The 13,186-nt window shown below is 47.6% G+C and overlaps 1 protein-coding gene across 1 annotated transcript in view; it reads right to left on the reverse strand.

The window, feature by feature from the left end:
- Window positions 1-10,099, reverse strand: part of LOC144602179 (SH3 and multiple ankyrin repeat domains protein 2-like) — a 154,595-nt gene extending 144,496 nt beyond the window's left edge. The window contains exon 1 of the mRNA XM_078414915.1: window positions 10,032-10,099. Within this exon, the coding sequence (XP_078271041.1) occupies window positions 10,032-10,099 (68 nt within the window). The remainder of the gene's footprint in view (window positions 1-10,031) is intronic.
- Between the last annotated feature and the right edge of the window lie 3,087 nt (window positions 10,100-13,186).

A 13,186-nucleotide genomic window follows, 5' to 3' on the forward strand; every position in this document is an offset into this window, starting at 1 on the left:
AATCACCCATTCCTTCTCTCCTGAGATGCTGCCTGACCTGCTGAGTTACTCCAGCATTTTGTGAATAAATACCTTCTATAGGTCAGGAATGTTATGAATGAATGTAAGATACTTCATTGCCGCACGTGACAAGCCTCAGTTTCGTTCCGCATACCCAAGGTATGCAAAGAGTGGTCACACAAAGGCCGCCGACAAATGATTTTGCACCAGCAATGTACTCAGATTGAATGAATCACAGAATCATAGACTACAGAACTAGGGGAGGCCATTTAAAACAGAGGCGAGAAAAAACTTTTTCACCCAGAGAGTTGTGAATTTCATATTATTTTTCTTTTTTTTTCATATTTCAGATACAGCGCGGAAACAGGCCTTTTCGGCCCACCAAGTCCGCGCCGTCCAGCGATCCCCGCACATTAACACTATCCTACACCCACTAGGGACAATTTTTTACATTTACCCAGTCAATTAACCAACATACCTGCACATCTTTGGAGTGTGGGAGGAAACCGAAGATCTCGGAGAAAACCCACGCAGGTCACGGGGAGAACATACAAACTCCTTACAGTGCAGCACCCGTAGTCAGGATCGAACCTGAGTCTCCGGCGCTGCATTCGCTGTATTCTCTGCCACAGAGGGCGGTGGAGGCCAATTCACTGGATGAGTTTAAAAGAGAGTTAGATAGAGCTCTAGGGGCCAGCGGAATCAAGGGATATGGGGAGAAGGCAGGCACGGGTTACTGATTGTGGATGATCAGCCACGATCACAATGAATGGCGGTGCTGGCTCGAAGGGCCAAATGGCCTCCTCCTGCACCGATTTTCTATGCTTCTACAAAGTCTACGACAAAATAAAATGTTTAAGTAGTGTGGCAGCACATGTTCAGCCAACTTGGGTACCCTTGAGTAACATTACAGTGCAGGAATGAACTGCAGATGCTGGTTTAAACCGAAGGCAGACACGAAAAGCTGGAGTAACTCAGCGGGTCAGGCAGCATCTCTGGAGAGAAGGAATGGGTGACGTTTCGGGTCCAGACCCAACATCAGTCTGAAGAAGGGTCTCGACCCGAAACGTCACCCATTCCTTCTCTCCAGAGATGCTGCCTGACCCGCCGAGTTACTCTGGCTTTTTGTGCCTTTCTAAGAACATTAATGACCCATTCTGGATATGGATGACTTGGAGTCTTAATGTTCCAAGACGTTCACACTCATTTAGCCTCATTGCACACACCTATATCTTCGTAGAGTTTGCAGCAAAATAAAATCATAAGATTATCACCATCACAGTTTTGGTCTCCAAATTTGAGGAAGGATATTCTTGCTATTGAAGGCGTGCAGCGTAGGTTTACTAGGTTAATTCCCGGAATGGCGGGACTGTCATATGTTGAAAGACTGGAGCGAATAGGCTTGTATACACTGGAATTTAGAAGGATGAGAGGAGATCTTATCGAAACGTATAAGATTATTAAGGGGTTGGACACGTTAGAGGCAGGAAACATGTTCCCAATGTCAGGGGAGTCCAGAACAAGGGGCCACAGTTTAAGAATAAGGGGTAGGCCATTTAGAACTGAGATGAGGAAAAACTTTTTCAGTCAGAGAGTTGTGAATCTGTGGAATTCTCTGCCTCAGAAGGCAGTGGAGGCCAATTCTCTGAATGCATTCAAGAGAGAGCTGGATAGAGCTCTTAAGGATAGCGGAGTCAGGGGGTATGGGGAGAAGGCAGGAACGGGGTACTGATTGAGAATGATCAGCCATGATCACATTGAATGGCAGTGCTGGCTCGAAGGGCCGAATGACCTCCTCCTGCACCTATTGTCTATTGTCTATAATACCAAATTGTTGGCACCAAAATGTAGAACAACGTCAACATTTCAAAGGAAGGACGCTAAATGTTGGTTTAGTTTAGAGATACAGGTCACGGGGAGAACGTACAAACTCTGTAAAGACAACAACCGTAGTCAGGATGGAACCCGGGTCTCTGGCGCTGTGAGGTAGCAACTCTACCGCTGTGCCACCGTGCCACCCTACTGAATTTCCGCCTTGAATATTCAACAACTGTCCATCCACAGCTCATGTGGCACAGGATGGATAAACTTTGTCCTAATTATTGTAATTTCGCTGTACTTTGTGTAGTGACAATAAAGGTTTTTTACATTTTTTTTTTTTATAAAGACAAAGAATTGCAGATGCTGGTTTACAACAAAAAAAAGACACAAAGTGCTGGAGTAACTCAGCAGGTCAGGCAGCATCCCTGGAGAACGTGGATAGGTGACGCTTCTGGGTCGGGACACTTCTTCAGACTCCCATCCCGAAACGTTACCTATCCACGTTCTCTAGGGATGCTGCCTGACCCGCTGAGTTACTCCTGCACTTTGTGTCTTTATTTTCGTAAACCGGCATCTGCAGTTCCTTGCCTCTCCAATAATGATGGCAAAGTTGATCTATCCTCTGTTATCTGAGCTGCAGAGGCTCAGTGGCTGAGTATATAAGGCGGAAATTCAGAAGTGCACGAACAGATTGGAAATCAATAGAAGTGGGGATTTGAAGAAAGCAAACTTGGGGATTAGCTGGGATGTTAATAACTGGCAGTGATTAAGGCTTTACAGCCCAAATAGGCCACACCTGTTCTTATTTCATATGTGATTCTAACGGCATCACACAGGACTTTGTATCGTGAAAGTGTTGAGCTCACAGCACCTGTTTAAATCAAACAGCTGAAGCAAATGCCAAGTTTTAGCCTTAAAATAGACTTGAAAGGGTAAGACATGTTTCAGGAGCCCCAGAGATAAAACAGTGACAAGTACATCAGTGGCGGCGCGGTGGCGCAGAGGTAGAGTTGCTGCCTTGTAGCGCCAGAGACCCGGCTTCCATCCCGACTACGGGTGCTTGTCTGGAGGGAGTTTGCACGGGGCCTGTGGGGGTTTTCTCCAGGATCTCCGGTCTCCTCCCAAACCTGAAAGACGTACAGGTTTGCAGGCTGATTGGCTTGGTGTAATTGTAACTTGTCACGCGTGTGTGTAGGATGGTGTAGGCGTGAGGGGATCGGACTCGGGCTGTCTCTCTCTAAACTCCAAACTCTAAACATTCCATCCCGCCCTCAAGTTCACCTGGACTACCTCTGAAACCTCTCTCCCCTTTCTTCACCTCTCCATCTCCATCACCGGGGATAGAACGTCAAAAATAACAATCTACTATAAACCCACCCATTCCCACAGTTATAGAGTCACAGATTCATAGAATCATTCAGTGCGGAAACAAGCCCTTCAGACTCATCAGAGCGGCCACATGCAAATTGGAGGAACAGCACCTCGTATTTCACTTGGGCAGCTTACAACTCAGCGGTAGGATTATTGATTTCTCTCATTTCAATTAACCCTTGCATTCCTTCTCTCTACGCCCCTCCCCCACACCAGTCATCAATCTAGTTTCACTATTTCTCCAGAGATACTGCCTGTCCCGCTGAGTTACTCCAGCATTTTGGATCTACCTTCTCTCCAGAGATGCTGCCTGTCCCGCTGAGTTACTCCAGCATTATGTGCCTATCTTTGGTGCGAACTAGTGGTCTGCAGTTCCTTCCCACACATTTGGACTGCGTAGTTGTCTCCTCTTTTAGTCTAGCTTACAGTTTAGAGGTACAGTGCAGAAACAGGCCCTTCGGCCCTCCCTCCTGAGTCCACACCGACCAGCGATCCCCGCACACTAACACTATCCTACATGTACCAGGGACAATTTACAAAAGCCAAATTAACCTACAAACCTGCACGTCTTTGGAGTGTGGGAGGAAACCGGAGCTCCCGGAGAAAACCCAGGAGGTCACAGGGAGAACGTACAAACTCCGTACGGACAGCACCTTTAGTCAGGATCGAACCCGGGTCTCTGGCGCTGTGAGGATTCGACTCCATTGCTGTGCCACCGTGCCACGCTAACTAACGCTGCCATAAGAATTTAGTTTATTATCACGTGTACCGAGGTACAGTGAAAAGATTTCTGACTTGACCAGCAACTGTGACATTGAGCTGAGTGCTGAGTAATGGAGTGACTACGAGATGTCACTATTAAATGCATAGACAGTAAAAATGCATGAAGAATATAGACAATAGACAATAGGTGCAGGAGGAGGCCATTCGGCCCTTCGAGCCAGCACCGCCATTCAATGTGATCATGGCTGATCATTCTCAATCAGTACCCCGTTCCTGCCTTCTCCCCATACCCCCTGACTCCGCTATCCTTAAGAGCTCTATCTAGCTCTCTCTTGAATGCATTCAGAGAATTGGCCTCCACTGCCTTCTGAGGCAGAGAATGCCACAGATTTACAACTCTCTGACTGAAAAAGTTTTTCCTCATCTCAGTTCTAAATGGCCTACCCCTTATTCTTAAACTGTGGCCCCTTGTTCTGGACTCCTCCAACATTGGGAACATGTTTCCTGCCTCTAACGTGTCCAACCCCTTAATAATCTTATACGTTTCGATAAGATCTCCTCTCATCCTTCTAAATTCCAGTGTATACAAGCCTAGTCGCTCCAGTCTTTCAACATATGACAGTCCCGCCATTCCGGGAATTAACCTAATTTTTGTACAATTTTTGTTTTCGACTGAACAACAAAACATCACCCATCCCTGTTCTCCACGGATGCTGCCTGGCCCGCTGAGTGAACTGGTGTGAGTGGGTGATCGATGGTTGGCATGGACATGGTGGGCTGAAGGGCCTGTTTTCATGACTTAACTCCAAACTAAATTAAGCTAATTTAGCAGCTTAAAATCTCATTTCCCAACGGGTTATTTAAACAGAATCTTTCCTATAATTGGGCAAAATCGCCTCTAATTTTGCACTAACTGCCTATCGCACTGGAGAAGCCCAAGAGGATGTTTGTTGTGAAAGTGACACAGAAAAGTGTGGTAGAAGTGTGGTCAGAATCCCCACAGTCACAGGAGTTTGATACCGACTAATTAAAATGGGAAAGACTTCCCTTGTCTTTACGCATTCCATTTAGTTTTAGTATTAGAGATACAGAATGGAAACAGGCCCTTCGGCCCACCGTGTCCGTGTCAATAGACAATAGACAATAGGTGCAGGAGGAGGCCATTCGGCCCTTCGAGCCAGCACCGCCATTCAATATGATCATGGTTGATCACCTAAAATCAGCACCCCGTTCCTTCTCCCCACATCCCTTGAACCACTTAGACACTGCTGTTGCAACGCGAGTGCCTGCTTCTGCTCGGGATGTGGTCATGACCAGGTAATCTGCACTGATGATCGTTGCAGAGGCTTAAACATTCGCCGTGGCAGGAGAGAAAGCTCTCCTGATCTCCTTCACAATACTGCACAGGCTCCTTACACAACCATCTGCCAGCCACACTCGGCTTTGCTTCAGCACTTACCCCAATTAACAAGACCTCCAACAGCGTGGCATTTGTCCAGTTCTGTGGTGCTTCAGTGGAGCTGAACTACTTCATTGGTGACCCTCGGGCTCTCCTCGATCGGCCTTTGCTGGCTTTACCTTGCACTGAACGTTATTCCCCTATCATGTATCCATACTCTGTAGATGGCTCGATTGTAATCATGCATTGTCTTCCCACTGACTGGATAGCCCGTAACAAAAGCTTTTCACTCGGTACAATAGACAATAGGTGCAGGAGTAGGCCATTCAGCCCTTCGAGCCAGCACCGCCATTCACCGTGATCATGGCTGATCATCCACAATCCACAATCAGTACCCCGTTCCTGCCTTCTCCCCATACCCCCTGACTCCGCTATCATTAAGAGCTCTATCTCACTCTCTCTTGAAAGCATCCAGAGAATTGGCCTCCACTGCCTTGTGAGGCAGTACCTCGGTACACGTGACAATAAACTGAAACTGAACTGAGAGTGTAGTGCTTGTGTTTCTATGCATGGCTTTTCCAACTCAACAATGAGGGAGCATGGAAAAGCCTGTTCCAACATCAGAGTCATGGAGTCACACAGTACAGAAACAGGCCCTTCGGCCCAACTCATCCATTTGGAAGATGCCCCATCTAAGCAAGCCCCATTTGCCCACATTTGGCCCATATCCCTCCAAGCCTTTGTTATCCATGTACCTGTCCAAGTGTATTTTCAATGCTGTTATATTACCGGCCTCAACTACCACTCTGGCAGCTTATTCCACAGATCCCTGTTAAATCTTGCCCCTCTCACCTTAAACCGATGTGCTCTGGTTTTCTGATTCTCCTATCCTGGGTAAAAGGCTGTGCATTCACAATATCTATTCGCCAGATGATTTTACGCATCCCTACCAGATTACCCCCCAGCCCCCTTTGTTTAGTTTAGAGACACAGTGCGGAAACAGGCCCTTCGGCCCACCGAGTCCGCGCCGGCCAGAGGTCCCTGTACAGTTGCACTACCCCCCATACACACACGGGACAATTTTTACATTTATACCCAAGCCAATTATCCGACAAACCTGCACGTCTTTGGAGTGCGGGAGGAAGCCGAAGATCTCGGCGAAAACCCACGCGGGTCACGGGGAGAACGTACAAACTCCGTACGGACAGAATCCGTGGTCAGGATGGAACCCGGGTGTCTGGCGCTGTAAGGCAGCAACTCTACCGCTGTGCCACCGTGCTGCCCTGTGCTCCAACAATAAAGCCCTTGCCTGCACATCCTTTCCCTGTGGCTCAGGTTCTCCAGTCCCGCTAACATCATCGTAAATATTCTCCGATCTCTTTCCAATGAAACAGATATTGATTTCTCACGTGCTCTTCCCATATGCTGGCATGCAAATAGCCGAGTCTAGCTAACAGATTGGTTGCAGATCCAATCCCAGAGCAGACAGGAGCTAGACAAGGTCCCATCGCACTGAGAACTATTTGCAATCACTCTCCCTGTAATATTGCACCTCGACTCACACAGGTGAAGGCACCTTCCTTGGTGAGTTAATCCAGCATTTTGTGTCTACCGGAAACATTAACTTTGCTGCTGCAAGGTGCATAATGATTCAGAATTTTAACTTTTTACAAACGTCTGCAACAATAACGCTGAGCTGGTTTAACTGACAAGCTGCATGAAAACGCAGTCAGAAGTTGGAGCTGCGTTTCCAGCGCTAGATCCCTCTAGGGGGTGGCGTGTTAACTCCATGGTCCCTTTATTACCAACTGTACCAAGCTACAGTGAAACTTCGGTCTTGCCCACAGATCGGAAGATTGTTGTGTCGGAAGGAATTGCAGATGCTGGTTTAAACGGAAGATAGACCAAAAACGTCTGGAGTATCTCAGCGGGTCAGGCAGCATCTCAGGAGAAAAGGAATCGGTGACGTTTCGGGTCGAGACCCTTCTTCAGGTCGAGACTCTTGTTTCTCTTTCCACTGACTTTCAGTCTGAAGAAGGGACTCGAACAGAAACGTCACCCATTCCTTCTCTCCGGAGATGCTGCCTGACCCGCTGAGTAAAGGGTCTGTCCCACTTAGGCGATTTTAAGGCGACTGCCGGCGACTGGGCTGTCGCCGACAGTTCGCCGGGGTGTCGCGGGCACGATCGTGAGGGGTCTTCCACAGATCGTAGTAGATCTCAGCGCGTTGCCGAGAAATCAAACGGTTTGAAATCTCTCGGCTACAGCTGGCTTGTCAATAGACAATAGACAATAGGTGCAGGAGTAGGCCATTCAGCCCTTCGAGCCAGCACCGCCATTCAATGCGATCATGGCTGATCACTCTCAATCAGTACCCCGTTCGTCTGCCAGGTATCGTTGCTTATTGCGGTCGCTGTCTGTCGCATGCTGTCCCCAGGTTTGCTAGGTTCTCTTAAGATGTATTTAGAAGCACATAATATTAAAATAAGTAAAGTCATTTCAAAATACTATAAAATGCCTGTGTTTAACCAATTTATTTACCGTCAGGGCATTTGACAGGTAAATTGGAGGCAACAGTTTGACGGTCAGGTAAGCGTGGGAATTTTCGCGATGTTTATGGCCATCAGCCATTACATTTAAAGTGGGCTCCCAACCCAGATATGCAACCCAGAAACCAGATATGCATCTCCCGTACATTTTCAAAGAATGCCCACACACTTTTCACAAAAATCCACTGAACCACTTTAAAAAAAAAAAAAAAAAAAATACAGCTATTAGTAAACTGGAAGTCAATCCGGTTTATGCCTTGTTACAGTGAAGCTTGGTTTTTAAGTAGTCCATACAAGGTGTTATAGTTCAAAACTCTCAAGTACTTACCGACTTGTCAGTGATTTCAGCGAAAACCAGGACGCCGGAGTGGGAATTTTGCCATGTTTCAGAAGACGCTGTAATCAACGAAGGGATTAAAAGTACCATTAGCAAATTTGCAGATGATACTAAGTTGGGGGGTAGTGTGAATTGTGAGGAAGATGCAATAAGGCTGCAGGGTGACCTGGACAGGTTGTGTGAGTGGGCGGATACATGGCAGATGCAGTTTAATGTAGATAAGTGTGAGGTTATTCACTTTGGAAGTAAGAATAGAAAGGCAGATTATTATCTGAATGGTGTCAAGTTAGGAGGAGGGGGAGTTCAACGAGATCTGGGTGTCCTAGTGCATCAGTCAATGAAAGGAAGCATGCAGGTTCAGCAGGCAGTGAAGAAAGCCAATGGAATGTTGGCCTTCGTAACAAGAGGAGTTGAGTATAGGAGCAAAGAGGTCCTTCTACAGTTGTACCGGGCCCTGGTGAGACCGCACCTGGAGTACTGTGTGCAGTTTTGGTCTCCAAATTTGAGGAAGGATATTCTTGCTATGGAGGGCGTGCAGCGTAGGTTCACTAGATTAATTCCCGGAATGGCGGGACTGTCGTATGTTGGAAGGCTGGAGCGATTGGGCTTGTATACACTGGAATTTAGAAGGATGAGGGGGGATCTTATTGAAACATATAAGATAATTAGGGGATTGGACACATTAGAGGCAGATAACATGTTCCCAATGTTGGGGGAGTCCAGAACAAGGGGCCACAGTTTGAGAATAAGGGGTAGGCCATTTAGAACGGAGATGAGGAAGAACTTTTTCAGTCAGAGGGTGGTGAAGGTGTGGAATTCTCTGCCTCAGAAGGCAGTGGAGGCCAGTTCGTTGGATGCTTTCAAGAGAGAGCTGGATAGAGCTCTTAAGGATAGCGGAGTGAGGGGGTATGGGGAGAAGGCAGGAATGGGGTACTGATTGATAGTGATCAGCCATGATCGCATTGAATGGCGGTGCTGGCTCGAAGGGCTGAATGGCCTACTCCTGCACCTATTGTCTATTGTCTATTGTCTATCTCGACCTGACTCGGCATTGTCGTGGTCATTATCGTGGTCATTGTCGTGGCCATTGTCGTGGCCATTGTCGTGGTCATTGTCGTGGTCATTGTCGTGGTCATTGTCGTGGTTATTGTCGTGGTCATTGTCGTGGTCGTTGTCGTGGCCGTTGTCGTGGTCGTTGTCGTGGTCGTTGTCGTGGTCATTGTTGTGGACATTGTCGTGGTCATTGTCGTGGCCATTGTCGTGGTCATTGTCGTGGTCATTGTCGTGGTCATTGTCGTGGTCATTGTCGTGGCCATTGTCGTGGTCGTTGTCGTGGCCATTGTCGTGGCCATTGTTGTGGTCATTGTCGTGGCCATTGTCATGGTCATTGTCGTGGTCATTGTTGTGGTCATTGTCGTGGTCGTTGTCGTGGTCATTGTTGTGGTCATTGTCGTGGTCGTTGTCGTGGCCGTTGTCGTGGCCGTTGTCGTGGTCATTGTCGTGGTCATTGTCGTGGTCATTGTCGTGGACATTGTCGTGGTCATTGTCATGGTCATTGTCGTGGTCATTGTCGTGGTCATTGTCGAGGTCATTGTCGTGGTCATTGTCGTGGTCATTGTCGTGGACATTGTCGTCGAGTAAAAGAAAAGTTCGGCGATCTGCTACGACTTTGACAGTCGCCGGCAGTCGCCAAAAAGATGGCCTAAGTGGGACATGCCCTTTACTCCAGCTTTTTGTGTCTACCTTCAGAAGATTATTGTCATGTGTACAATAGGTGCATGCAGGTGCTCCCTGACTAACGATGCTTCGACTTACGATATTTCCACTTTACGATGGTCCAAACGGTGGGAGCCGCCGCTCGCTCGCTCCCGGCCACGTGATCACGTGTATTAAATACATTTCGACATCCGACAGTTTCGGAAACGTCACCCATTCCTTCTCTCCGGAAATGCTGCCTGATCCGCTGAGTTACTCCAGCATTTTGTGATACCTTCGATTTGTACCGGCATCTGCAGTTATTTTCCTACACCCATTCCTGGGATCGTCCTCGTACTCCGCCAATGGACCCTCTCCAGAGCCAACACATCCTTCCTCAGATAAGGGAGCCAAAGTAGCCCACAATACCCCAAGCGCAGCCAGGCCAACGCCTTATGCTCGGCCACCATCCAGCCTGCACTAGCTGTACACTTTGCATTAAATCAAATTCCCTGCAGCCTCTTGAAAGAAAAATCAGCCCTCTAGTTAGAAACATAGACATAGAAACACAGACAATAATTGCAGGAGGCCATTCGGCCCTTCGAGCCAGCACCACCATTCATTGTGATCATGGCTGATCATCCACAATCAGTAACCCGTGCCTGCCTTCTCCCCATATCCCTTGATTCCACTAGCCCCTAGAGCTCTATCCAACACTCTCTTAAATCCATCCAGTGATTTGGCTTCCACTGCTCGCTGCGGCAGAGAATTCCACAAATTCACAACACTCTGGGTGAAACATTTCCTTCTCACCTCAGTTTTAAATGGCCTCCCCTTTATTCTATGACTCTGGCCCCTGGTTCTGGACTCGCCCAACATTGGGAACATTTTTCCTGCATCTAGCTTGTCCAGTCCTTTTATAATTTTATATGTTTCTATAAGATCCCCTCTCATCCTTCTAAACTCCAGTGAATACAAGCCCAGTCTTTTCAATCTTTCCTCACATGTCAGTCACGTGTGCCCGAGGTGCAGTGAAAAGCTTTTTGCCGCGTTCTAACCAGTCAGCGCAAAGACAATGCATGATTACAGTCGAGCCATTCACAGTGCCCCGACACATGATAAAGGAAATAATGTTAAGTGCATGGCGGCACGGTGGCGCAGCGGTAGAGTTGCTGCCTTACAGCGAATGCAGCGCCGGAGGCTCAGGTTCCATCCTGACTACGGGCGCCGTCTGTACGGAGTTTGTACGTTCTCCCCGTGACCTGCGTGGGTTTTCTCCAAGATCTTCGGTTTCCTCCCACACTCCAAAGACGTACAGGTTTGTAGGTTAATTGGCTGGGCAAATGTAAAAATTGTCCCTAGTGGGTGTAGGATAGTGGTAATATCTGTAGGATAGTGTTAATAGTTGCCTGATAACAGCAGGGAAGAAACCGTCGCTGAATCTGGAGGCGTGTGTTTTCACACTTCTGTACCACTCGTCTGTTGGGAGAGGGGGGGAAGATGGAGTGGCGGGGGCGAGACCTAGAGTGGACCTGTAGCAACAATAGCCAAACAACCCATACCTGACCTGGGGGGGACAAGTATGTACGGACTGGTCTTCAGTGTTCCATTTGTAAGAGTAGGTAGATACATAAAGATACATAATCCTTTCAAATTTAGTTCAGTTTAGTTTAGAGATAACAGACCCTTCGACGCATGCCGACCAGTGCATTGATCACCCACTGAGATACAGACTGTTTCCAGGCTGTATCTCTACATTAAACTCAACCAAATTTGAAGCATTATATATCATATCATCATATCATATCATATATATACAGCCGGAAACAGGCCTTTTCGGCCCACCAAGTCCGTGCCGCCCAGCGATCCCCGCACATTAACACTATCCTACACCCACTAGGGACAATTTTTGCATTTGCCCAGCCAATTAACCTACATACCTGTACGTCTTTGGAGTGTGGGAGGAAACCGAAGATCTCGGAGAAAACCCACGCAGGTCACGGAGAGAACGTACAAACTCCTTACAGTGCAGCACCCGTAGTCAGGATTGAACCTGAGTCTCCGGCGCCGCATTCGCTGTAAAGCAGCAACTCTACCGCTGCGCTACCGTGCCGCCTAGTTCTATGTCAGGCCACATTTGCATCCTGGACACTCGGGGCAATTTATAGAAGCCAATTAACCTGCAAACCCACATGTCTCTTGCAATGTGGGTGGAAACCGGAGCACCTGGAGGAAACCCACGCAGTAACTGGGCGAACGTACAAACTCCACACAGACAGCACTCGTGGCCAGGATCGAACCCGGTTCTCTGCTGTTGTGAGCCAGCAGCTCGACCGCTGTGGCACGAAAAGGGTTTGACAAAGAATACTTCTCTGGCAGTGCTGGTAGATCACGTGGTCATAGGTGTTGGGAGCAGAATTAGGCCATTCGGCCCATCATGTCTACTCCGCCGTTCAATCATGGCTGATCTATCTCTCCCCCTCAACCCCATTCTCCGGCCTTCTCACCATAACCTCCGACACCCGTAAGACGTACAGGTATGTAGGTTCATTGGCTGGGTAAATGTAAAAATGTAAAAATTGTCCCTAGTGGGTGTAGGATAGTGTTAATGTGCGGGGATCACTGGGCGGCACGGACTTGGTGGGCCGAAAAGGCCTGTTTCCGGCTGTATATATATGATATGATGATATGATAATCAAGAATCTATCTATCTCTGCTTTATGTATGTGCTGTTATGTGTGTGTGCCATTGTATGTTCGTTTCTTAGTACCTGAACTGATGTACAGCACTTTGGTCAACGTGGGTTGTTTTTAAATGTGCTATACAAATAAAATTGACTTGACTTGACTTGACTTAAATAGTCGTTCTACTCAATAACCAAAGTCCGTAGTCTTTTTTTTGCTCTGGTTTATTTCCACACACATGTTTAGACCCTAATGTTGCATCCTTATTGTTTTGGTGTGGTTATGCTTCATTCTTAATTGTTAACTGTATGTTTGTGTTGTCATTTGTGAGCGGAGCACCAAGGCACATTCCTTGTATCTGCACATACTTGGCCAATAAACCTATTCATTCAAATCAGCCATGATCACATTGAATGGCGGTGCTGGCTCAAAGAGCCGAATGGCCTCCTCCTGCACCTATTGTCTATTGTCTAAATATATCCACTGACTTGGCCTCCAGAGCCTTCTGGGGCAAAGAGTTCCACAGATTCACCAACGCTCTGACGAGGAATGGGTGACGTTTCGGGTCGAGACTGAAGAAGGGTCTCGACCCGAAACGCCACCCATT

This window comes from Rhinoraja longicauda, chromosome 18 (genome assembly GCF_053455715.1).
Source record: "Rhinoraja longicauda isolate Sanriku21f chromosome 18, sRhiLon1.1, whole genome shotgun sequence".
Taxonomy (NCBI): Eukaryota; Metazoa; Chordata; class Chondrichthyes; order Rajiformes; family Arhynchobatidae; genus Rhinoraja; species Rhinoraja longicauda.